Source organism: Cervus elaphus, chromosome 26 (assembly GCF_910594005.1).
Source record: "Cervus elaphus chromosome 26, mCerEla1.1, whole genome shotgun sequence".
In the NCBI taxonomy this organism is placed as follows: Eukaryota; Metazoa; Chordata; class Mammalia; order Artiodactyla; family Cervidae; genus Cervus; species Cervus elaphus.
The window spans coordinates 35,820,738-35,844,657 of NC_057840.1; the positions used below are offsets into that span (position 1 = coordinate 35,820,738).

At 39.1% G+C, this 23,920-nt stretch overlaps 1 protein-coding gene across 3 annotated transcripts in view; it reads right to left on the reverse strand.

Moving 5' to 3' along the window:
* Positions 1 to 23,920, reverse strand: part of SYNE1 (spectrin repeat containing nuclear envelope protein 1) — a 482,339-nt gene that overhangs the window by 66,205 nt on the left and 392,214 nt on the right. For all 3 annotated transcript variants that reach the window (XM_043888326.1, XM_043888327.1, XM_043888325.1), the window contains 5 exons: positions 20,302 to 20,536; positions 18,281 to 18,475; positions 14,507 to 14,632; positions 10,915 to 11,070; positions 832 to 990 (listed from right to left, as the gene is read on the reverse strand). In XM_043888326.1, the coding sequence (XP_043744261.1) occupies positions 832 to 990; positions 10,915 to 11,070; positions 14,507 to 14,632; positions 18,281 to 18,475; positions 20,302 to 20,536 (871 nt within the window). The remainder of the gene's footprint in view (positions 1 to 831; positions 991 to 10,914; positions 11,071 to 14,506; positions 14,633 to 18,280; positions 18,476 to 20,301; positions 20,537 to 23,920) is intronic.

Consider the following 23,920-nt stretch of genomic DNA (forward strand, 5'->3'; position numbering starts at 1 on the left):
GAGTGAAGCTATTGCTTATTTATTCAATAAATAATGGCTGAGTACTTCTGAGAAGTCGGGAGCTACAGCAGTGAACAAAACTGACGAAGTTCCTGTTCCCATAAAGCTTACAGTCCAGTGGGCCTTCCAGTGTAGACAGATAACAAACAAATCAGGAACATGCACTGTATTTCAGATGGCAATATGTGCTTAAGAGGAATATAAAATTAAAATGATTAATTGTTCAAATGCAGTGTGGAAACATCACTGGAACCATCAAAAACACTTTAAAATGCTATTAAAACTGACCAATCCTATATAGACATGAAAAACATTCTGGATCCATTTGAACATAAAAAAATACTTTCATCATCATATATAACTTGAAATTAATATGAAGCTAAAATTCCCAGAAGAGTCCTCATTCCTGTAACTGTCTATAAATCATGTTTTATAGAGAAAATGTCAGTTTAATGGATCCTAGGAATTTTTTCTTTTAGTTCCTCTCTAGTGATTTTTACCTCTTTAAAAACAAACAATAAATCAATTATACTCTGATTAAAAACAAAGAAAACTAACACACATAAATAATTCCTACTGAACAGGCAGATAAAATCCAAAAAAACTGAATGTTATCTATCAGCAGACAATCTATTTCATCACAAATTGAAAATATTCTATATGATTTATAGGTCAAGGAGGCCTTTCCAGGCACATTGATTTCATATTAAAAAGATGAAGTGTTTGTAAGAGTGCTCCTTTGTCAGGAAAGCAACTAGGAGTAAGGCCATCTTCCGTACCAATGCCTAAACACTACGAAGAGTAAAACACATGTAGCCACACATCTGTTACCTTCCTGAGCTTCTCAATCATTTCTTCAATGAGAATGTCTCCATTCTGAGAAACCTTGCTTTCCATCTGAGTCAGCCATTCGCAAAGCTCCTTGTTCTTTTCACTGAAGACGGCCCACTCATTCAATCTCTCACTTACTTGCTGTCGCCTTAAGGAGAGCTGAAAAGTTCAAAATGGGAGAAAACGCAACAGGATAATCAGAACGGAACTCATAGCCTGAGGGACGAAGCAAATGAAGTCTGTTGGGTGGACTAAGACGAGCAGTGGTTGTGGATCTCTTTAGGCCGCTGTTCCCGGAGGCTCAGTCCCAGGGTACTGCTCTAGCCTACTGAGTTTCACAACCAGGATTTGTGAGTGGGAGTGGGAGACACTGAACGCTCTACTTCCCTCCCAAGAGCCACGGGCATGTTCTCTCATAAAAGGTTCTCAACAATCCAGCGTCTCACTACAGTTGGTTCTGCAGCTATGATACGGGATCACTGAATGTACTTTAACTAAAAAATATATAAGCAAGAAACAAGAGAAGAATAAGGAAAGGGGGAAGGGAATGGGCGGGAAAAAAAGAAAAGACAAAAGAAGGAAGGAAAAGGGAAAAAAGAAAAATAGGGAAGAAAGGAAGGAAGGAAAGAAGGCAGAATTAGTTGAGCATCACGTGTCTGGAGAGGGTGGACCAAGGGACACAGAGGGAGAGGCTCAGTTCCTGATCAGCTCTATCCTGATCACTTTACTTTGAGCAAACTCTTTTATACCCCTGTTTGTTTTCTTTTTTATTTATGTACCCTTGTTTCTTTTCTTTTTCATATAACAGCCTTACTGAGATGTAATTTCCACACCATACAATTTGTCTGTTTATAAAGTGTACAACTCAGTGGTTTTTTGGAATATTAACAGAGTTTTACAACTACCAGCACAATCAGTGTTGTAACATTTTCATTAATACAACACCCAGCCCCCGCCCCACCCCAGAATTCACTCCCTTGCCTACCCCAGCATCTTCCTCCCAACCTTAATCTACTTTCTATCTCTATGCATTTATCTATTTTGGACATTTCACATAATCAGAATCAATTGATATGTGATCTTCATGACTCGCTCTTTTCACTTCGCATAATGTTTTTAAGGTTCATCCACTGGAGCATGCATCAGTACTTCATTCCTTTTAATTGCTGAATATATTTTTTTCAGGTGGGTACAGCACATTTTTGGGGATTCCCTTGTGGCTCAGCTGGTAAAGAATCTGCCTGCAATGCAGGAGACCTGGGTTCGATCCCTGGGTTGGGAAGATTCCTTGGAGGAGGGCATGGCAACCCACTCGAGTATGCTTGCCTGGAGAACCCCCATGGACAGGGAAGCCTGGCGGGCTACAGTTCATGAGGTCACAAAGAGTTGGACACGACTGAGTGACTAAGCACAGCACATAGCACATTTTATTTATCAATTCATCTACCAATGAACATGTGACTTGTGTCCACTTTTGGGCTGTTATGAATAATGCTGCTATGAACATTTGAGTGCAAGTGTTTGTGTGGACATAAATTTCATTTCTCTTGGGGTGTATACCCAGGAGTAGACTTGCTGAGTTGTATGGTAACACTATAGATTGTTTTCTAAATGACTATACCATTTTACATTCCCACTAGCAGTAGGGTTCCAATTTCTTCATATCCTCACCAATACCTGTCATTATCTGTCTTTTGGATTACAGTCATCCTAGTGTATATAAAGTGATATTTCACTGTGGTTTTGATTTGCATTTCCCTGAAGGCTAATGATATTGAGAATCTTTTCATGTTCTTAACCATTTGTCTGACTTCTTTGGAGAACTGTCTGGTCAAATTCCATGTTCATTTCTTAATTTTTTTTTTTTATTAGGTGACTTTTCTTTGTTGTTATACATTGTAGATACAATGGATTTATTTTCTTATTTTTAGGTCTGGAATGATCCTTTTGAGAAATTTAAACTTTTCTGACTTCATAATACTCTTGTCTTTGCAGTACTGGTTGAGATACTACGGAATGCTTCTAGTTGAGTTAAACTGCATGTTAGTAAAATACAATGTTATTTGAGTGGCAAGATGATCCACTTTTGCAGACATTCTGTACAGTCAAGTTGATAATGCTAGATTTCTGACATTCATCTCACTGCATTAAACACTTATCTCTCAATTTTCCTTTTTACACTAACATTTAATTATGAAAAACATCAGACATACAGAAAAGTTGAAGGACTCGTGTGGTAAACAGCTATGACATACTCCCTAGACTAAAACTGTTAACATTTTGCTACATTTTGATTTAATAAATATATTCTTTTTTTCCATAGATCTATTTTACTTTTCAATGATTTTTGAATGAATTTTCTTTTTCAAATGAATGTGAAAATATTTCTAAAGTGTCATATACTTCCTAGTTAGCAATTCTGTCTAGGGTTGGCTCTGTTATTGATTAGGAATAATATTCAAGGTCCCTCACAGCCCCAAATCTCTGTGATTCTGCATCTTAGAAAAGAATGGGAGCTAATCACATGAAAAAGAATATAATACCTAGGAATAAACCTTCATAAGGAAGCAAAAGATCTGTACTCTGAAAACTGTAAGATGCTGGTGAAGGAAACTGAAGACTACACAAAGAGATGGGAAGAAATACTGTGTTTTTGGATTGGAAGAATCAATATTGTTAAAATGACCATACTATCCAACACAATCTACAGAGTCAGTGTAATCCCTATCAAATCACCAATGGAATTTTTTACACAACTGGGATAAAAAAATTCAAAATTTGTATGGAAACACAAAAGACTGAACAGTCAAAGACATCTTGAGAAAGAAAAAGAAAGCTGGAAGAATCAGGCTCTCTGACTTCAGACTACACTACAAAGCTACAGTAATGAAAACAGTATGGTACTGGCACAAAAACAGGCACATGGTTCAATGAAAGCCCAGAAATAAACCCATGCACCTATGGTCAATTAATCCACAACACAAGGAGGCAAGAATATACATTGGAGAAAGGACAGTCTCTTCAATACATGTTGATGGGAAAATTGGGCAGCGACATCGGATGAAATTAGAACATTCTCTAACACCATCTACTAAAATCAACTCAAAATGGATTAAAGACCTAAATGTAAAACTGAATACTACAAAAACACCTGGAGGAAAACAGGTGGAACACTTTCTGACATAAATTCTAGCAATATCTTTTTTGATCCATCTCATAGAGTAATGGAAATAAAAACAAAAATAAACAAATGGGACCTAACTAAATTTAAGAACTTTTGCACAGCAAAGGAAACCATAAACAAAATGAAAAGGCAACCTACAGAATAGGAGAAAATATTTGTAAACAATGCAACTGACAAGGGATTAATTTCCAAAATATATGACCAGCTCACACAGCTGAATTAAAAAAAAAAAAGAAAGAAAGAAACTCAATCAACAAATAAACAGAAGATCTAAATAGACATTTCTCTAAAGAAGACATACAGATGGCTGACAAGCATATGAAAAATGTTCAATAAAACTAATTGTTAGAGAAAGGCAAATCATAACTGCAATGAGGTATCAACTCACACTTGTCAGAATGACTATCATCAAAAAGTCTACAAATAATAAATGCTAGAGAAAGTATGGAAAAGGATCCTTCCTACACTGTTGGTGGGAATGTAAGTTGGTGTAGCCACTATGGAGAACATTATGGAGGTTCTTTCAAAACTAAAAATAGAGCTGCTGTATATGATCCTGCAGCTTCACTCCTGGGCACATATGTAATTCTTAAAGATAAACGTACCCCTGTGTCCAAAGCATCACTATTTAGAATAGCCAAGACATGGAAGCAACCTAAGTGTTCATCAACAGACGAATTATTCTTAGCCATAAAAGATAACAAAATAATGACTTTGAAGTAACATGAATGGCTTTAGAGATTATCATATTAAGTGAAGGAAGTCACAGAAAGGAAAATATTATATGATACTGCTTACATGTGGAATCTAAAAAAAAATTATATAAATGATCTTACTTACAGAACAGAAAATAGATTAACAGACATAGAAAAAAAAACTTATGGTTACCAAAAGAAACAGTGACTGAGGGGAGGGAATTATCATATATACACTACTATACATAAAATAGATAACTGACAATGCCCTACTGTATCACACACAGAACTATATTCAATCTTATAATAACTGATAATGGAAAATAATCTGAAAAATTTTATATATATATACACACACACACATATATATTCTGAATCACTGTTCTAAAAACCTGAAACTAACACAACATTGTAAATTAACTATATTTCCATTTTAAAAAGTTGAAAAAAAGATACTGAAGAAGTTCTCTCAAAAAAAAAAAAAAAACAAAGTTGGGAATTAGACTATAAGCCCAGGATATTCTTGCCAGGTCCAGCTTATTGAACTGCCTAGAGAGCAAACCCTATATCCTGCCACAAATTTTGAAATGTTACCATTAGAAATTCACTGTTTTGAGTTAATATATTTTAAAATAAAAATTTCTCTGGGTAGAGGTGACACTTAGGAATCCATTAAGTATTTCCCCATTGGTATAATTCACTTTACCATTAATTTTTCTTCAAGGAAGAACAATAGTGCATTTACTTATTGTGGGTATTGATGGGAATGGAAAAAAAAACACACAGATTAAAAGTTTTAGAGACAAATCTCACCTATATTAAGTTCTACTAAGACAGTCGTGAAGAGCACGATTCCTCCAGCGCCACTTTCCTCTCAACCTCTGATGGCAGAGTATATTTCCATCTGCTGGAATGCTAAGATTTTGAACTTTCTGGTGGACATAACTTTCTTTTTCATTCACAGAATATCAGAATCACTCTAATATTACAATCTTTGCTTTGACTGCCATCCAAGCTGAAACTATATTTTCATAGTTGAAATTGCCCAAAGCAACTGTTTTCCATACAAAGTTAGAAAGCCCTGCCCTTCAGACTTCAGACGATGTATAGTTCTGCTATGTGTGGTACCTCTGAGTCTTCCCTCAAATCCTGGCCATAAGCAAGAATAAATTCCAGGGCTTTAGCAACAACACTGCAGGGAAGACAACCACACAACAGAAAATATTATCTACTTCTTTTGAGAGGTAGGTATTACCCTCTTTTCAGAGACAGGGAGAGAGGAGGTCAGACACATTTGAGGGCCACGTTGACTGGCAAAGCTTGAGTTTTTGATACACGTTGCAATATAATGTTATGATCAAATACCAGATGCAGATGAGATTCAAAAATAACCTCTATCACTTACTACTGATTATGACTAGGGCAAGATTATTCATCTTTCTTAAGCTTTATTTTCATTGTTTGTAAATTAATCTTCCATTTGTCCCAAATTTCATTAAACAAATGTTTATGGTTTGCAGTAAACATGTGCCTGCTATATGAAATGTCTTATGCACTGGAACACTGTAGGCTCATAATATATTCTTCAAACAAGAAAACAATTCAAGAAAGTGACCAGTACATCCTAAAGAGCTAACAAAAGTTAAATGCTCAGTCACTTCAGTCATGTCCGATTCTTTGCAACACCATGGATCACAGACCACCAGGCTCCTCTGTCCATGAGATTTTCCGAGCACGAATACTGGACTGGGTTGCCATGCCCTCCTCTGGGAGATCTTCCCAATCCTGGGATCGAACCTAGGTCTCCTGTGTCTCTCCACCTGAGCCATCAGGGAAGCCCAACAAAAGTTAAGTCTAGTTAACTGCTATTACTACTAGTAGACTAGTACAACTATATACAAAATTTGCGTTTTGAACACTTTTTTCTCTTTGACACTGATGTGTTCATGAAGCAGCTTGAATACACATTTCTAGTCTTTTTCACACACCATGCAACTGTTATTTTCATTTTACTTGCTTATGCAGAGTAGCAGTTGAAAGGAACAGGTAGGCCATAAACAGTGGTTACAAACTGGTACCAAAAGCTTTTCAAAAGATTTAAATTAATAATGGGGACGGCGTTTTCCTCTTGGTGTGTTCTTTGAGTTCAGTGGAAGCCCTCAACTTACTTATCAGTTTAGCACATATTTATGTTTTCTCAAGGGTTTAAACACATTGCACTGCCAACAGCTGACAAACACCAGCGAAAACCTCCAGAGTGTGAGGCAGCTGAACAGGAAACACATCCTCTTTTGCTTCAAATATTTTTACCATGACAATCTGAAAGAACACCGAGCAATTACAATGATGATATATTTATATCTCAGCTGGAATTACACACAGCTCTACAAACCAAAGCCGGAATGAAAGCAAATAGAAGCGTTGACTATCCGCAGGCACAATAGTCCTTTCGGGGGTTCTACTTGAAGGCAGGACGCATTTCTGTTACCTCAACTCTGCAGTGTTCACGCACAGGGCGGCCCTCTCCTCCTCGTTTGGAGCCCCAGTCAGTTCATCCTTCTCACCAGCTGCTTTCATTGGAACATGAACACACTATTCGGTCTTTAACAAGGGGATTATGCCTTGTTTCGCTAAAGTTTTTAACTTTTTAAAGTGAGACATAGGCACCAGCTCATTTCCTTTTGTGGTTTCATGCTTGACAGAAGTTCTCCGGAAACACTAACTCAAAAAGTAGTAACTGGTCTATACTTCTCCTTCCGGTTATATCCTGGCAACGTTGGTATGAATCCACATGACTAAACTCTTGCTGATTTAATTGTGTGCTGTGCTTAGCTAGCCGCTCAGTCGTGGCTGACTCTTGCAAACCCATAGACTGCCAGGCTGCCAGGCTCCTCCGTCCATGGGATTTTCCAGGCAAGAATACTGGAGTGGGTAGCCATCTCCTTCTCCAGGGGATCTTCCCAACCCAGGAATCAAACCTGGGTCTCCTGCATTGCAGGGCCGACTCTTTACTGACTGAGCTACAAGGGAATCTTTAGACTGAAGCAATGTGAGGATGGGTATGTTTCAGCTTCAGGCCTTAAGACACTCAATATAGAAGGTTTCTAGAAACACTGTTTCTGCTTCCTCTTTTTTTTTTTTTTAAACTTGTCTTGGTCTACTCACAGGTGCAAGGTATTAATCTCTTCACAGAATGTGATATGATCAACAGGTGCTTTCAAAATGTATTTCTAAACAGACTGTGGCCTAGCTATATGTAAGTCTGCTGAGCAATTTTACAATGTAACATTTTTTCCTTTTCTAGCTTTCATGAGATATAGATGACATGTAACATTGTGCAAATTTAAGATGTACAATGTGATGATTTGATAGTCATATACTCTGGGAAATGATTACAAGGTTAATCAACCCCTCTAGCACTTCACATAATTACCATTATTTGATGTGTGGTGAGAGCATTTAAGATATACTGTGTTAGCAACTTTAAAGTATATAATCTGGTCTGTTGACTATAGTCCCCATGCTGGACATTAAATCCCTGGAACTTGTTCAGCTTGTAACTGGAAGTGAGCATCCTCTATACACAATGGTTTTCTTCCATAGTACCAGTCTTCCTAAGCCAAAAAGTATTATTACATACTCATAATCTTCTCACCCTCCAAAATATTCAGAAGCCTTGTCATTATTTTACATTTAGAGGAATGTAAGAAATAAAATAAATGTCCTAAAGTCCTATCTTGATGATCAACAGTATAAATGAACCCTCAGCTGTTCTAGGTACTGGAGATGCAAAGAAAACATTTGTCCTCAAGAGCTTCATAGTCTTCAAATCAAGTTGCAAACATAAAAAGAAGGAGAAGAAGGGAGGAACAGAGGAACAGAGTACTGTCACCTGATGGCACAGACCAAAACTTAGTTGGGAGTTCAGAGGAACAGGAAAACACAGAGATCTGAGCATCTCAAACAGTGGCATCACAGGAGTGGTGGAATTCAAGAGAAGAGGATAGATTAGAAAATCAAAAAAGAAGGAATGAACAGTCTAGGCAGGAAGTTTAGGCAAGAAGAATGGCCTGAGCAAGATCTTGGGGTAGAGAATTTCATGGTAGGTTTGGGAAGGTGATGGGAGCCAGTATTTAAAGTGTTATCTCTCTGAAAGTTTCACCGACCTCAATTAGCTAGAGAAATGGATCTAGTCTAATACATTTCACACAATCTACTAAAAAGTACTGAGTCAGCAAGCAGTGCTAGACTTGTCTCAGTTTTAAGAAAAACAGATGAACAAAGCTCAAAAGGGTAACTTAAGATTGCTGTGATCATTCTTGAATGACTATATCTACCAAATATCTTTTATTTATATACACTATGATAAAATCTTGACATTAAAAAGTATACACTAATTTACTCGACGATATAGATTCTGGATTGAAGACTCAGAAAAGAATAAAGTGTGACGAATATCAACACTCTCCATTTAAGTTTCTCACTGGGTTCACTGAGAATGTACAGCCCTGGGAAAAGTTGGCTAAGTGAATTTTGAATGCAAATCATTAATGTGCTTAATGAAAATCACCTCTTACAATTCTTTCTTTTAAAAGCGCGCGCGCACACACACACACACACACGCATTTGCCAAGTGTGCTCCAGAATTTTTCTCCAGTTCATCCTTCCAACAGCTACCTTTCTCCAGCCAGGTTCTCTCTCTGCTCTAATCCTGTACCTTTTTCAAGCTGCAACCTTGTCTAGCACATCCACTTTTCCCCCTACACCAAGCCATGTGTCCCACTCTGATCTCAGCACTCAATTCAAGATTTATCCAGTTCACTAAGCACTTCCTTTATTCTCTGCAGTCCACACTGTCCTTAGTTTGCTTACATTTTTGTGTATTGTTTTACTTAGACCTGGTTTTCCTCTTCACTGTATAAGTTCTTTTTAACAGATTTTAGTCTCAGCTCAATGGTAAACTACATAGTAGGGACATCTACTATAGCTTGTGAAATTTACAATAATTAATGTGACTGATTCATTTAACAAATATGCATCATAACCTATTTTGTGCCAGGCAAGGTAATGAAGGTACAGTAAGGGACCCTATAGACATGGTTCCTGCTTCCTGAAACGTATGATCTCAAGGCCATAAGTCAGAGCCATTCTTTACTTATAGGCCCTATTATTCCTATTTGCCTTGAGTGTCCACTCCTTGTCACTCCAGCAATCTTTCTCTTTCATTTCCAAATCAAAACCCAATCTGGGATCTCTTTTAAGGTATCGTGCACATAGAATGTGGGCTTCCCAGGGGCACTAGTGGGAAAGAACCCGCTTGCCAATGCAGCAGATGTAGAACATGCAGGTTTGATCCCTGGGTCAGGAAGATCCCCTGGAGGAGGGCATGGCAGCCCACTCCAGTGTTCTTGCCTGGAGAACTCCATGGACAGAGGAGCCTGATGAGCAACGGTCCATAGGGTTGCAAAGAGTTGGACACAACTGAAGTGACTTACCCCGCACGCACTTAGAATGCACTTACTAAATGAGTAAAGTATAGCTAAAAATATCATACACCCATGAATTATTTGGAAACAACTATCATAAATCAAGAGCAATAAGAAATGTTAAATGTACAAAACCAGGCTTCCCCAGTGTCTCAGCAGTAAAGAATCTTCCTGTATGCAGGAGATATGGGTTTGATCTCTAGGTCAGGAATATTGCCTGGAGGAGGACATGGAAACCCACTCCAGTATTCTTGCCAGGAAAAACTCCATGGACAGAGGAGCCTGCTGGGCTATGATCCATGGGGTTGCAAAGAGTTGGACACAACTGAAGTGACTGAGCATGCATACACATACAAACCACTCATAGCATCAGCTAAAACTGCAAATAAAATCATGCTTTCTTACCTGTTTTAAGTATGAAAGAGACCACCAATATCTACCTAGCAAAACCACATCTATGAACCACATAACTGTACTTCCTTTTAAAAATATTTTGACAGCCAGTAAAAGAAAGAGCAAGAGAATCCAGTTTGGATGCATTTAAAATAGAGTGTTAAGATATAATTGTCTAAATTTGAAGCATTGTCATAATAAGCCCAGAGTTTTCCTCTATCCAAATGGGACAGGTCCAAATGTGGATACAGCCACAGACATTTCAAATCATCTTCTAGTTCTCAGCCTTTCTGAGCAGATGCTGAGTGTCTAGAGTTTGTCTCACCTGGTGGCATAGTTCTTCCCACTGCCTCTGCAGAAGCTCCATGCGTTCGTTAAGGATGGAGATATCATCTTCACTGATGTAAGCACAGAGAGCCTTCTTCAGCACTGTCAGCTGTGCCAAGTCATCTGTCCAGCTCCCAACTGCGTTTTCTAATTCCTAGATTTAAAAAAAAAAAAAAAAGAAAAGCACAAAACTTGAATACCCATGGGCATCTGTCATCATCCATTTCTCAAGTGTATTTGAAATCCCCTCTTGATGTCTCTGTGCTTCCAGGTGGCACCTGGGAATGCAGCAGACTTGAGGCTCGGGTTTGATCTCTGGGTCAGAAAGATCCCCTGGAGGAGGGCATGTCAACCCTGTATTCTTGCCTGGAGAATCCCAAGGACAGAGGAGTCTGGTGGGCTACAGTCCATAGAGTCTCAAAGAGTTGGACACAACTAAAGTGACCTGTTACTGGCACTTGATGTCATTACCTTTCCATTCCATTCTATTTAAACACCCAAACTGGTATCTATTGGGTTGGTCAAAAAGTTCAGGTTTTTCCATCAGATGTTATGAAAAAACTTGAATGAACTTTTTGGCCAACTCAACACTTTATTTGCTTCCTACATAATCTAATAATTTGCCAGGTTCTTCTGATATAGTACCAGGTTGCTTACAGAATCTTTCCTAACTGGAAATAAAGATCTATTTTCCACTTCACTGACGGCTTCTGATTGTCTTTCCTAGTTCAAGTTTCATCACCACATTGATCTTACTTACTTTTAAATCAGCTTCATAAAATCCTTTACCTTCATCTCAAGTGACCTATCATGTTTGTGCAATACTTTTTAAAAATCCAAACTACTAGATTTAATTCTCATCTTCTAACACTATCAATTGCTACAGACTTACTGATACACTGTAGCTAAAAAGATGTGTGGCTGGTATTTCAGTTCAGTTCAGTTCAGTTCAGTCGCTCAGTCGTGTCCGACTCTTTGCAACCCTATGAACCGCAGCACGCCAGGCCTCCCTGTCCATCACCAACTCCCTGAGTCCACCCAAACCCATGTCCATTGAGTTGGTGATACCATCCAACCATGGTGTATTACTTGATTTAAAATAATGGACTGAATATGTTTACTGCAGAAGAGAGATTGTTCAGTTACTGGTAAAATATGTTATTTTGTCCTTTCGGGGAATAATTTCAGGGAACAAAAATCCATATAACAATATTTGAATGTTTTTTCAACAGTTTTTGCAACGCTCTGAACAGATGACTAGTTTTACAATTTGTATAGCTCTTGCTTTTTGCCAGCTGTTGATGTTTTTAGATTCCAGCTAATTTTGTTCATGAATAGAATATTTCACATGGCTTTTACCTTCTCTTCTGTCTCATCAAACCGGAGACAAGTTTCCAAAGGCAAAGGCAATTAACGGTAGCCTGAGGCTAACTTCTCAGGCAATTTAAGCAAACTAGGTTTTAGCCAGAATTTTCTAGGTAATTGCTTTGTTTTGCTGCTAAGGTGGTTTGGGGGAAAGAGTAGCAGAAAGCTGGACCGGACTGCATCCTTCTAATCTCCAAACTTAATAGCAGGGCGTGTTTGTAACTGTTGTGTATTTTGGGACACAAGGTCTCATGGTAACAGTGTTTGGCTGAAAGACCAAACCATCCGGGAGTATTAAATATGCAGCATTTCTGTCTATATCTGTAGTCATATTAAACTGCCATATCAATGTAAAGATTTTCTTCTTTTTATACCAATTTTCAACTCCACCCCAAACTCAAATATCAGATTTGGTGTATGGGTTTAAAAAAGAAACACCACCACCAGGGACCAACTCTCACAAACTCTCGGACTCCATTTTAGATGTTTGTGTGATAAAAATATAGCCCTTGGATTCAGGAAACTCTGATAATTACCAACTTTGAAAAGTTATGAAACTTCTAGCTGCTTCATTTTCCTCATTTGTAGAAGGGAAATAACAGACTGTCCTCAGGAGCTTGCATTTGTGCCAACTGAGATAACACTGGTCAGTCATGGGCACACAGGAGTCCACTAAATGCCCATTCCTGCCTATTGAAAGTTTTCTTTAATCATTTGTCATAGATTTACAGTCACGGACTTAAATTTTCTTTAATCTTTGCACACTACTGACTTTACATCTCTAGATAATATTTCACTCCCTTATCATCCATGACATAAAGTATACTTCCTTTGTTTTTCCTAAATCTGCCTCTTTTCAAAGATCATCCTCACATTTTAATACTGAAGAAAAATTCTTATATCTACTCTTTTAATGATTTCTGGGCTTCTTTAAAAATTAATCTTTCTTGGGACTTCCCTGGTGGTCCAGTGGCTAAGACTCTGAGCTCCAAATGCAGGGGACGTGGGTTCAATCCCTGGTCAGGGAACTAGATTCTACATGCCTCAATTAGAGATCCCATGTGCTGCAACTAAGATCTGGTGCAGCCAAATAAATATATACATTTTTAAAAAATTAATCTTTCTTAAAGGCTTATGACTTCCTAGACAAAGTGAAGCAGAGAACTTCTGATCAAAATCCAAATCATTTATGTCTGTGTGAAGTTTTAAACAGTCACTCCAGCGCAGTAATTTACAAATGACTTGGAGAACATGAGGACATGTTTCATTGGAGGGAAAAAGCATCTTTAAAGATAACTTGGTTTTGATCTGCATATTGCTCAGCAGAGAACTGCTGTCTCGGCACTTGACTTTGCTACCCAGGAGTGAATGGAACAAATCCTACAGATTTGTTCCTACGAAATCATGTCGGTCTCAGTGAGCCCCCACTGCAGGGAGTGGTCTGTATTAGCTACTGATTGGCTTCCAAGTGCCATTTGAGGTGTTGATCATAATCTTTAAATTGATAGGGCCCTGAAGATACAAAGGACTGTGTGTCTCAATGCAGTAAGTGCAATCAGCTACCTATAGTTCCTGTTTTTCTTATAGATAAGAGCCTAGAGAGCAGGTTGTGTTTCTCCAAGGACCATGGTCTACAGAATTTCCATGTTGCCGAGCCTCACTCTTTTATATGTGAACTAGACTCTTCTGCTGAATGACTGTCCAGTGTGAACGGTTTAGAAGGATTGTCTTTATTGCTCTTAAACTAGGTTTTAAATGTCTTTTAATGTTGTGTTTTATATTTTTATTGACTCACTCCTGGTAATCCATCAACTAGTCTATAATTTCATCAACTGCAATGAATCAATAAGCAAGTTTCATCAGAGCTACCTGTCCTAATGCAAGATAACAGAAACTTGCACCTACATGTAGACAGTTACAGGAGCTCAACTGAATTATGCTTTCAAAGGCATCACACTAGAAGCACAAGAAAGTGGAAGTGTTAGTCACTCAGTTGTACCTGACTCTGCGACCCCATGGATCATAGCCTGCCAGGCTCTGTCCATGGAATTCTCTAGGGAAGAATACTGGAGTGGGTAGCCATTTGCTTCTTCAGGGGATCTTCCCGACCCAGGGATCGAACCCTGGTCTCCTGCATTGCAGGGCAGATTCTTTAACATCTGAGCCACGAGGGAAGCCCAGAAGCACAGGTAGGTGACAGTTAAAAGCTTAGTCCAGTGGTTTACCTTGCAGCACATCCGCTCCGCGTGGAGCTCTTCATGATGATCTGGGAGAGGCTGGGAAAGCCTCTTTTTGAAAGTTCGTAGTTTCTCCAGAGAATCAGCTATTCCATTCTCACATTTTTCCCAGTCCTAGAATGGGCAGAGAAAGAAATTTTAAGGAAGAGGGAGTTAGAAAACAAGAAAAACTCTTCTCAACTCCCTAAGAATGGATTAAAGTTACACTGATGACTACTGCAAAGGCGTCCATATCCATAGCCATGGGCGTCAGCAGCAGAAGAGCTGAGTTCTCAACTTTTCTCATTATCTGCGTGACTTCAAGTAGGTGAGGCGCTATGTCTCAGTGTTCCTTACGAAAACCGAAATAACACAAATTCTCAAAAATTGCGGGAGAATGCAAGGAAATGATTGGTGTCAAGATGTCAAGGACAATGTCCAGAATATTATGAGTTTTCAAAAATGTGTTCTGGATCCAAATCTGTCTACAGAGCTAAGAGTATAAACACACTACTTTGCCTCTTTCTTAAATCCACCCATTACTGCACTCAGGTCTCCATTATCTCAACACACTATAAGGGATAGAAAAGAGGATATGGAATCTCTTTCAGAGTGAAAATACATATTAGGTAAGAGAATTTGATATGAAATGTACAAGTAATATAAACCTGGCTCTGATTCAATTCAATACATAAACAGTATGAACTAAAAGCAAAAAAAAGTAGAAGAAAGAGAATTCAAAAATTTTAAATGTACATCTTATATGTCAGTACTGATCAGTACTCTGAAGGAGAATGTAACAGGTAAAGAGGTAGAGTATTGGGACTTCCCTGGTGGTCTAGGGGCTAAGACTATGCTCCCAATGCAGGGGGCTCAGGTTTGATTCCTGGTAAGGAACTAGATCCTGCGTGCCACAGCTAAAGGTCCGCATGCTGCAACAAAGATTGAAGATCTAGCAACTAAGACCCAGAGCAACCAAATTAATTAATTAAAAAAAAAAAAAAAGAGGTAATAGCATGGTGGTAAGGAACGTGGTAGATCTCTAGGTGCTGACAGAAGAAAGCATACATGCTGTGGTTGTGTTTCAGAATATTACACACCAAAGGTAACAAAGGTTACCTCTAGGAAAGGTACTAGGATTTGGATTTGAGTGGTGGTGTCATGTACGGGAAATTTCATTTTTTTTTTTAACTCTCTGTACTTCAGTTCTTACCTGAATTTTTTTTCAGACACATGACTTCTTGGGTAATTAAAAAAAGAAGAGTAAAAGAAAAAAAAAAAAGAGAGAGAGAGAGCAACCATGATGGAGACCTGATTCTTTACGGCAACCTATCTACAAATAGCCCACATCTGGGGTCTCTGTGCCAATTAAATTCAACTCAACAAATCTCCTTATGTTTGTCTGATATGCCACACTCCTGGCCTCTCATTCTCCCACAACTTAAATTACTGAGCTCCAGGGACAACTTGAGTTGTTTTTAGTCATCAGCCTAGTGCCAAATCCTGCCACATTTCTCTTCACATTATCCTTTTGACTGTCTTTCATCACCAGTCTTTTCCTGTCTGAGTTCTTTCTATCTTTTCTCCTGATGCCTTATTTTCACCATAGCAACACACAGTTGCTATTTCAACTGTCTTCTCTGAGACATAATGGCCACCTTACCTCCTTGCTCATAATGACTTTTGGTTTCTAAATAAACTGACAGTTTGGCCCAACATTTTCATTTTTTAAAAAAATTCCTTCGGGGAACTTCTTAGAGTATATAACCACATTCTTTCTTCCCATTCACCAGAAAGAACAAAAACAAAACCCAAAAGTCCCAGGTGTCTGTTTTGGACAGAATTGCTCCAATTTCCCTTTATTAAAATATCTTGGTGTTCCCAAGCTATGCTTAGTTCATCAACGCTAAGCATAGTCAGGGCAGATAACAGACCCTCTTTCTGCTTAAGCTGAACAACATTCTCAATTAAATCATCTCACACGCTGAAATCTCTCAACATGTGGACAAGAAATGTTCATTGACCTAAAAAGAGAAAAGGGCAGCTTTTTATTCTTCATAACAGAATTAAGAGATAATAGTGAAGGTGGTAAACACACAGGGCATAGAATTATGATGACTGTATTTTTGGCGTATTTACTCAGCATTCAATTAAAAGCAAAAATAGGTAAGCATTATAGCTGTGGTGAAAAGACACAGTAAAATGAGACTGTATAAACATTAAAATTTAGCTCCATAAATTCTTTCTTAGGTAAATAGGATCTAATGTATGATCCAAAAATAAAAAATACAACTTTAACAAGAGAATAAGGATTCCCCTTTCCAAAGATGGATTAGATTCTAAAGCTATAACCAAGAGTTTTACTAAATGAATTATAAGGAAATAACTAAATGTTATGGTCTGTAAACATTTATCAAAGCAGACATTTTATATGCCAACGAATAAGACAGGCAAGGAAAGCAAATGAAATGACTCAGTCATCTCATCTCAGTAAGTCTTAGAAATGTGTCCAAAAGTCAATCACAAATAAAGAAAAAATATATGATTAACATGCTCTCTACAGAATGATTTACAGTGTTTTTAATCCTTAGGCATATTGTATTACTGATGAATTGTGTTGTGTGCAAATAATGATTCTCTAACATATGTTGGGTGGCATTTTTGATTCATTGCTTCCTGCACAGAAGGTAATATATTATTCAATAAAATTCAGCAGAAAAAAAATGAGTGTGCAAACATTAAGTATTCAGAGAAAAAAAGCAAAATGTGTTTTATTAACTCTATTATTATTACCTTTGATCCAAAAATGGACAGGCCAAATTTAATAAATGATCTCATTAAATAAAGTGTTGGTGATTATCAACGTATATAAAACTTTGGTATTTAGTCATGTTTTGTTTCAAAATGTTAATAATATCAACAGTAATTGCATCATTTGTTGAGTACTCAGTATGTACCAAGTACTTTGATACATAATTCACTTTCATTATTTCATTAAATCTTCACAATGTCTTATGAAAGAGATGTGATCATACCCACTCTACAGATTAGGAAACTGAGGCTTTGATAGGTTGAGTTCGCCAGGTTACCTCATTTCTTATGGTTTTAACTTGGGTTTATCTGAGTTTAGAGCCCCATACCTTCATTCAACTGCTGATTTAATTGTGTCTTATGCAAAGAATTGGAAAGTGAGGGAGAAAAGCACATTGTGGGAGGTCTGATACATCTACATTTCCCTAAACTTTCTGTATGATCAGCATGCTGTCTGTATCCAACTACAGGCTTAATATACCTCCTGGAGATTTTATCTTACAGCAACTTGCTTGGATAAGCTAGGATCAAATCAAGAGTGTCTTCTTGGATAGTTTTCCCCTGCTATAAAATAAGAGATATCAATCTCGAAAACCACTTTAGGGTCTTAGATTAGGGAGAGGAATCTCCTCTTTGCATTCTTGTCTGGATTTATAAAGTCATCTCATGGCTTCTGGCTTAGCACTGGCCATGAATCAAGAGTTCATCACTTGGACAGTTTTTTTAGTTTTAAAACTACTTTGTTGGGGGATTTTCCCGAAAGACAAACTGCTGAAGATTGGGAAACTTTTCCCGTTCAGGCAAGACAGGACAAAGCCTTAAACGAGACACAGGGGATCAAAATACTGCAAGGTCTGATATAATGATCAGCGTTATTTGATTCATAGGATAACGACATTGAGGAAGCAGCACAACTATTATGAGGGCATTTTAAACCACATGAGACCCATAGGAGGGAAGAGCTGAACTTACCTGCAGCAAGCCGGCCAGTGTTTTCTTCTGCTCCTCCAGACACACACTTGCTGACCTCCACTTCTCTTGGATCTCAGAGAGTTCGGCCTGCAGGGCGGCCTCGGCCCCGCTGTCGGCTGAAAGCAGAAGCTGCTTGCCGGCCTCCACGGTGAGGATGTAGCTGCCTTGTTGCCGCAGGAACACTTTTTCTTTGAACTGAAAGGAACCGGAGATTTTTTACTTTCTCCTTCTTTTCTTCACCATATCCCCATTATAAGTGCTTTTAAATAATCCTAAATTTCTGCATCCATAACATGCCTTCTTTCTTCCCCCACAGCTTTACTGACCCTATACTCCGGGCCCGAGTGAAGCAACATATAAATAAATGAGAATTCCAGACAGGGCTGTTTCTGTTGCCAACCTTTAAACACAGTCATGATGCAACAGGAAGACTTCTCTATGAGACTGATGCAGAGAGACACAGAGGGATGTCTGACCCACGTGGAGGGCATAGCAAGGCTTCTTCAAGAGGCAAAAGCTTCATGAGTCTTGAAAGACACAGGGACACAACCAGATGAAGAAGGATCTGGTGCGATGAGGGCCAGGAGTCAGGGAGAGAATACCTTCCGCACAGAGAAACGAGGACGGGCAAACTCGCTCGACAGGATAAATCATGAGGAGGTCAGGACACTGGACTCAGCTGTCAGTGGCTGCAGCATAGCATGTCTATAAGTGAGTGGTGTAAGATGAGGCAAGACCAGGCCTTAAAGAGGAGACTGATTTTTATAGTAAAAGTGACTGAGATTCATGGAAGAGTATTAAGCCATCAGGTAGAAAATGGAGTGGAAGAAGGTCATATATCGGATACCCTAAGACACGTTAGGGTTTCTCTGGTGGCTCCGTGGTGAAGAAAGTGCCTGCCAATGCAGGAGATGTGGGTTCGATCCCTGGGTCGGGAAGATCCCCTGGAGAAGGAAATGGCAATCCACTCCAGTATTCTTGCCTGAGAATTCCAAGGACAGAGAAGCCTGGTGAACCACAGGACTTGGAGTCCAAGAGTGAGTCAGACTTGATTTAGAGACTAAACAACAACAACAAAGATAGGTTAGGAAGCGCTTGCCTATCTAGGGAAGAAATCATGATCATCTAATCTAAGGCAGCAGCAGTGGGGATGAAGACTTGAGGGATGTAAGATGCAAGAAGCATGAGAAAAAAGAAGAGTAGAGCTCTAGAAGGACTCTAGCATTGCTGATGGATATAGACCATGGATATAGACCAGTGATGACATTTCCTTGGGTTGGGCACATGGAATGGATGGATGGAGAATGGTTGGTTCAGGGATCATAGGCACTATTGGAACCCACCAAGTATAGTATGTCTGTGATGCAGATAAAGCTAAAAGGCGGCTGGTCACATGAGTTGGAGGCTCAGGAAGTGAATGTGACCGGAAGATCCAAAGTGACCCTTCTCTGCTGGTAGGGAGTAGCGGAAGCCATGTGTAGAGATGAGGTTCCCCAGAGAAGCGAGGGGGAGACAGGAAGCAGAGAATGACCTTTAAGAAAGAGGAGCCCACGAAATATACTGGGAGGGACCAATGACAGGATGAGGAGGTCTCTCTTTAGGAGGCTGGAGTCCCAAACTCCCAGGTGGTGAAAGTAAGGGGAATGGACAAACAGCCCACCCAGGACTGACCCTTTCACCTTTCCTGGAATATTTAGGGTACATGTTTAAACAACTCATGAGTAAAACATGTATTATCAACACCAGGCTTTCCTCTGCTTGCCATTTCTATCCAGGCTGGGACTCACTGAGCTGCCTAGAGGGCTTTGGGGGTGAAGTGCAGGCAGTCTGTGAAGAAGCTGGGACTTTCACTGTTAAATATGGACTCTGTAATGGATCATTTTGTACATTTCTGTGGACATTGGAGAACAAAGCTTGTCATCATTCCAGTGTCACTCTAGAATCCTGAAGAACCGGGGTTAGGGTAAAGCATGCAGCAAAAATGCAGAAGAGGTTTAAAAACAGCCCGCTTTGCACCTTACCTGCACTTGATCAAAGAGGGCTCTTGCTTGCTGCAGGGGTATCCGGACACTCCCCAGACCACTCACGGGCAGACAGGACACCTCCGCCAGCCATTTACGGAGCTTTTCTGCCATCTCCCTGTAGCGCTGCCACTGGCGGATCTGGCTGTCGATGATGCCTCGCCTCTGCTGGGCCCGGCGGATCACCCCCTGCCACTGATTACTGAGAAGGGTCAATTTCAGGTTGAACTCATCCCTGGTGAAGAAATAATTACATAAGGAAAACCATCGTTATCCTGATGGAAGTGTTGTGAAAGTGTTAGCTGCTCAGTCGTGTCCGACTCTGCGACCACCTGGACTGTAGCTGGCCAGGCTCCTCTGTCCATGGAATTCTCCAGGCAAGAATACTGGAGTGGGTAGCTATTCCCTTCTCCAGGGATCTTCCCGACTCAGGGATCAAACCCGGGTCTCTTGCACAGAAGACAGATGCTTTACCATCTGACCCACCAGGGAAGCCCTATCTACGATAGAGGTTTTCATATATCATGCTATGATCTACTATCAGGTCTATTGAATGTAATTTAAAAAATTGATAAACAGTTAAGCTATCAGTCCACCAGGACTTCCCTGGTGGCTCAGATGGTAAAGCGTCTGCCTACAATGTGGGAGACCTGGGTTCAATCCCTGGGTTGGGAAGATCTCCTGGAGAAGGAAATGTCTACCCATTCCAGTATTCTTGCCTGGAAAATCCCATGGACGGGAGGAGCCTGGTAGGCTACAGTCCATGGGGTCGCAAAGAATCGGACATGACTGAGTGACTTCACTTTCACTTTATCAGTCTGCAAACAGTGAGTGTCAGAACAGGTGGACATATCTGTAAGGTCACTGTCATTCACTAGGAGTGCGTGAGAGGGCATAGAACATAAGGCAGCAGCTTCAGTGGGAATGACCCCCGGACATGCCCATCACAACGTACGCAGTGTGTGACAGCATATTATGTATGCCACAGCAGGAGAAAGTGAGGAGACCAGCTTATTTACAGCCTCTGTCTCCAGCTACAATTATAAACCACTTTGGATGAACAAAACTGCGTTATTTTAGCTAGAATCACAAACCACTTAAACAAAACTATGTTGTTTAAAAATACTTAGAAAACTGTACTCCATAAACTGTCACTATTCCCTCACAATAGACAGCTCTAATCTTTAGCAAATTATTTCACATTCTAAAACATCCCTTCTACATTTTAAGCCCAACTTTACCCATTCTTAGAAAAATGTAAACCATCTAGTCATCATTTTTGAATAATGGTTGTCTATATACTTAGAGACATTAAATTTTATTTATGCTTTCTCAATATCAGGCTGACTAATCTCAGAACTTTTAGTTGCTTCTTTCTATCTCTGTGTTTCCTAACTTTAAAAAATGTTGGTAGTTTTGTTTTGTTTTTTTTTAATTATGTTTTCTTTAGCATCCAACTGTGGTTCTAGAACTGGTTTGTCCAGTATCAAATAGACTGGGTTTCTTTGTAGATTATAGTGCTAGTCACATGTTTTAGTACTAAAGTGTAACTTTACTTGCTCTTTCTCTCTCTTACTCATTTTGCTTTTCTTTCCTCTTGCAGATGGATTCCAACCTGAATTAGATTTACTATTCTGGATTCCTATATTCTTGATATATTACCTAGGGCTACTATACACTTGGGTTTCCCTGGTGGCTCAGACAGTAAGGAGACTTGAGCCATGGGTTCCATTTCTGGGTAGGGATGATCCCCTGAAAAAGGGAATGGCTACTCACTCCAGGATTCTTGCCTGGAGAACTCCATGGACAGAGGAGACCGGAGGGCTACAGTCCATGGGGTCACAAAGAATTGGAAATGACTGAGCGACTAACACACACTAAAAACTGATTTGTAACCAGATGTGTTATTAAGTGTTTCTGTTTTTGAAAGAAAATTCTGATGTTTATAATCTACTTGCAATAGAACTAAATATGATGAATTAAAAAATTAATAACAAACTGTCAATGTTTGCAACCAGTAAGTGTGTCAGAATACGTGGACATGGCTGTAAGGTCAAATGTGATGAATTAGGTTCATGACACTTCCTTAAAAGGTGCAAGCGTCCGTCATCTCTGACAGCGTCTAACTCCAGGACTTGAGGATGTTCTGTAAAAATGAACAGTACCATACATATTGCTTCCCTATCAGCTAGCATCCAGGGTCTCTCTGGAGCCTCATCTTCACTTTGTAGAACCAAGCTGTCCGGAACTATCTGACAGCATGAGGAACTACTCAAAACATGACACTTGGCTCAGCGCTGAATCTGAACTCTCAAAAACAGAACGTATAAGCGAACCTTTAAAGCACAACACATTTGTAATCTAGGACCTCCCTTATTTGTCAACATGCTCTCGCCTGAATTTTTTTTTTTTTTTTCCACTAGCAACTTTCAAAACTATCCTCGGGTCCAATCCTCATGTTTTCATCTCCTTGGTGTTTTTCCCTGCTAACATTTAAAATTTAATAGATGTTGGCTTGCACAGGAATTTTAAATTTTATTTTACTTAATGATGTTAGCTTTTATAATATTGTTACAGAGAAGGGAGGATAAAGCAAAAGATAAGTTAATTGTATTTGAATATGTCTTATTCTAAAGGCCTTAAATTCTCAGTGAAGCTCACATTTAAGTTTGGCTTCCTTAGAACAGAATAAATATGGCATCATATTTTGCTGTTCCAAGTTTAACCATGAAAATCTTTCATGTACTTCCAAAGAAATATCCATTTAAGACTAAAATTGGTTCCAAAACATGCAAAAAAAAAACCATACACACACTCTTAATCAAAATAATGACTTATTTTCTACATTTTTTGGGGGGGGGGAACTAAGTTAATGATAATCAAAACTACTGGTCCTAATTATGGAAAAGACATACAAATCTGATAAAAGAAATGAGGTTTGTATTCCAAATATCACCATGGAAAATTGACTGGGTAGAGTAAATATTGTTCTTAGGAAAGGTAACATAGGACAAAGCTGTCAATTCACATGCCATAAATCAAAAAAGGGGCTAGATTTTACCTCTGCATTTTTAACACAGAGATACTTTGTTAAGCAATAAAGAGAAAGCAGGGTTTCAGACTGAGTGTAATCTGACTTAAGGTAGCAAACCATTTTCAAATCATGGTAAGGGAAACCTGGCTTTTCCTGAGTAAAAACCAGGTACATGAGGGCTAGGCTTGATTCTGTTGCTACTTAGTTATGTGACCTTGGTCAAATGAATTCACGTTTCTGGGCCTCAATTTTTCATTTGTAAGTAAGAGAGATAGTCTAGTGACCTCTGTGCTCCTCTGAGGAATAAAATTTCTGCAACTGTATGAGAATATTACCAGCGTCTGTTGATACATCATTGACACAATTCATTCTGATCTATTTTAATTCCAGTCTCCTACAGGCGACTAGCAAAGGTTGGCTAGGTGATTTCCAATTACTCTATGTCCTTCATATAACACAACAGAGGTTCTTTAAAAGGATTCAATACTCAGTCATTTCAGAGGTTCAGACAAGTCCTTCCTCCAATTACTGAGGGTCCTTTGCGGGACACTTGCTTTAGGCATATGCTCTCTAATTTGCTCAAAG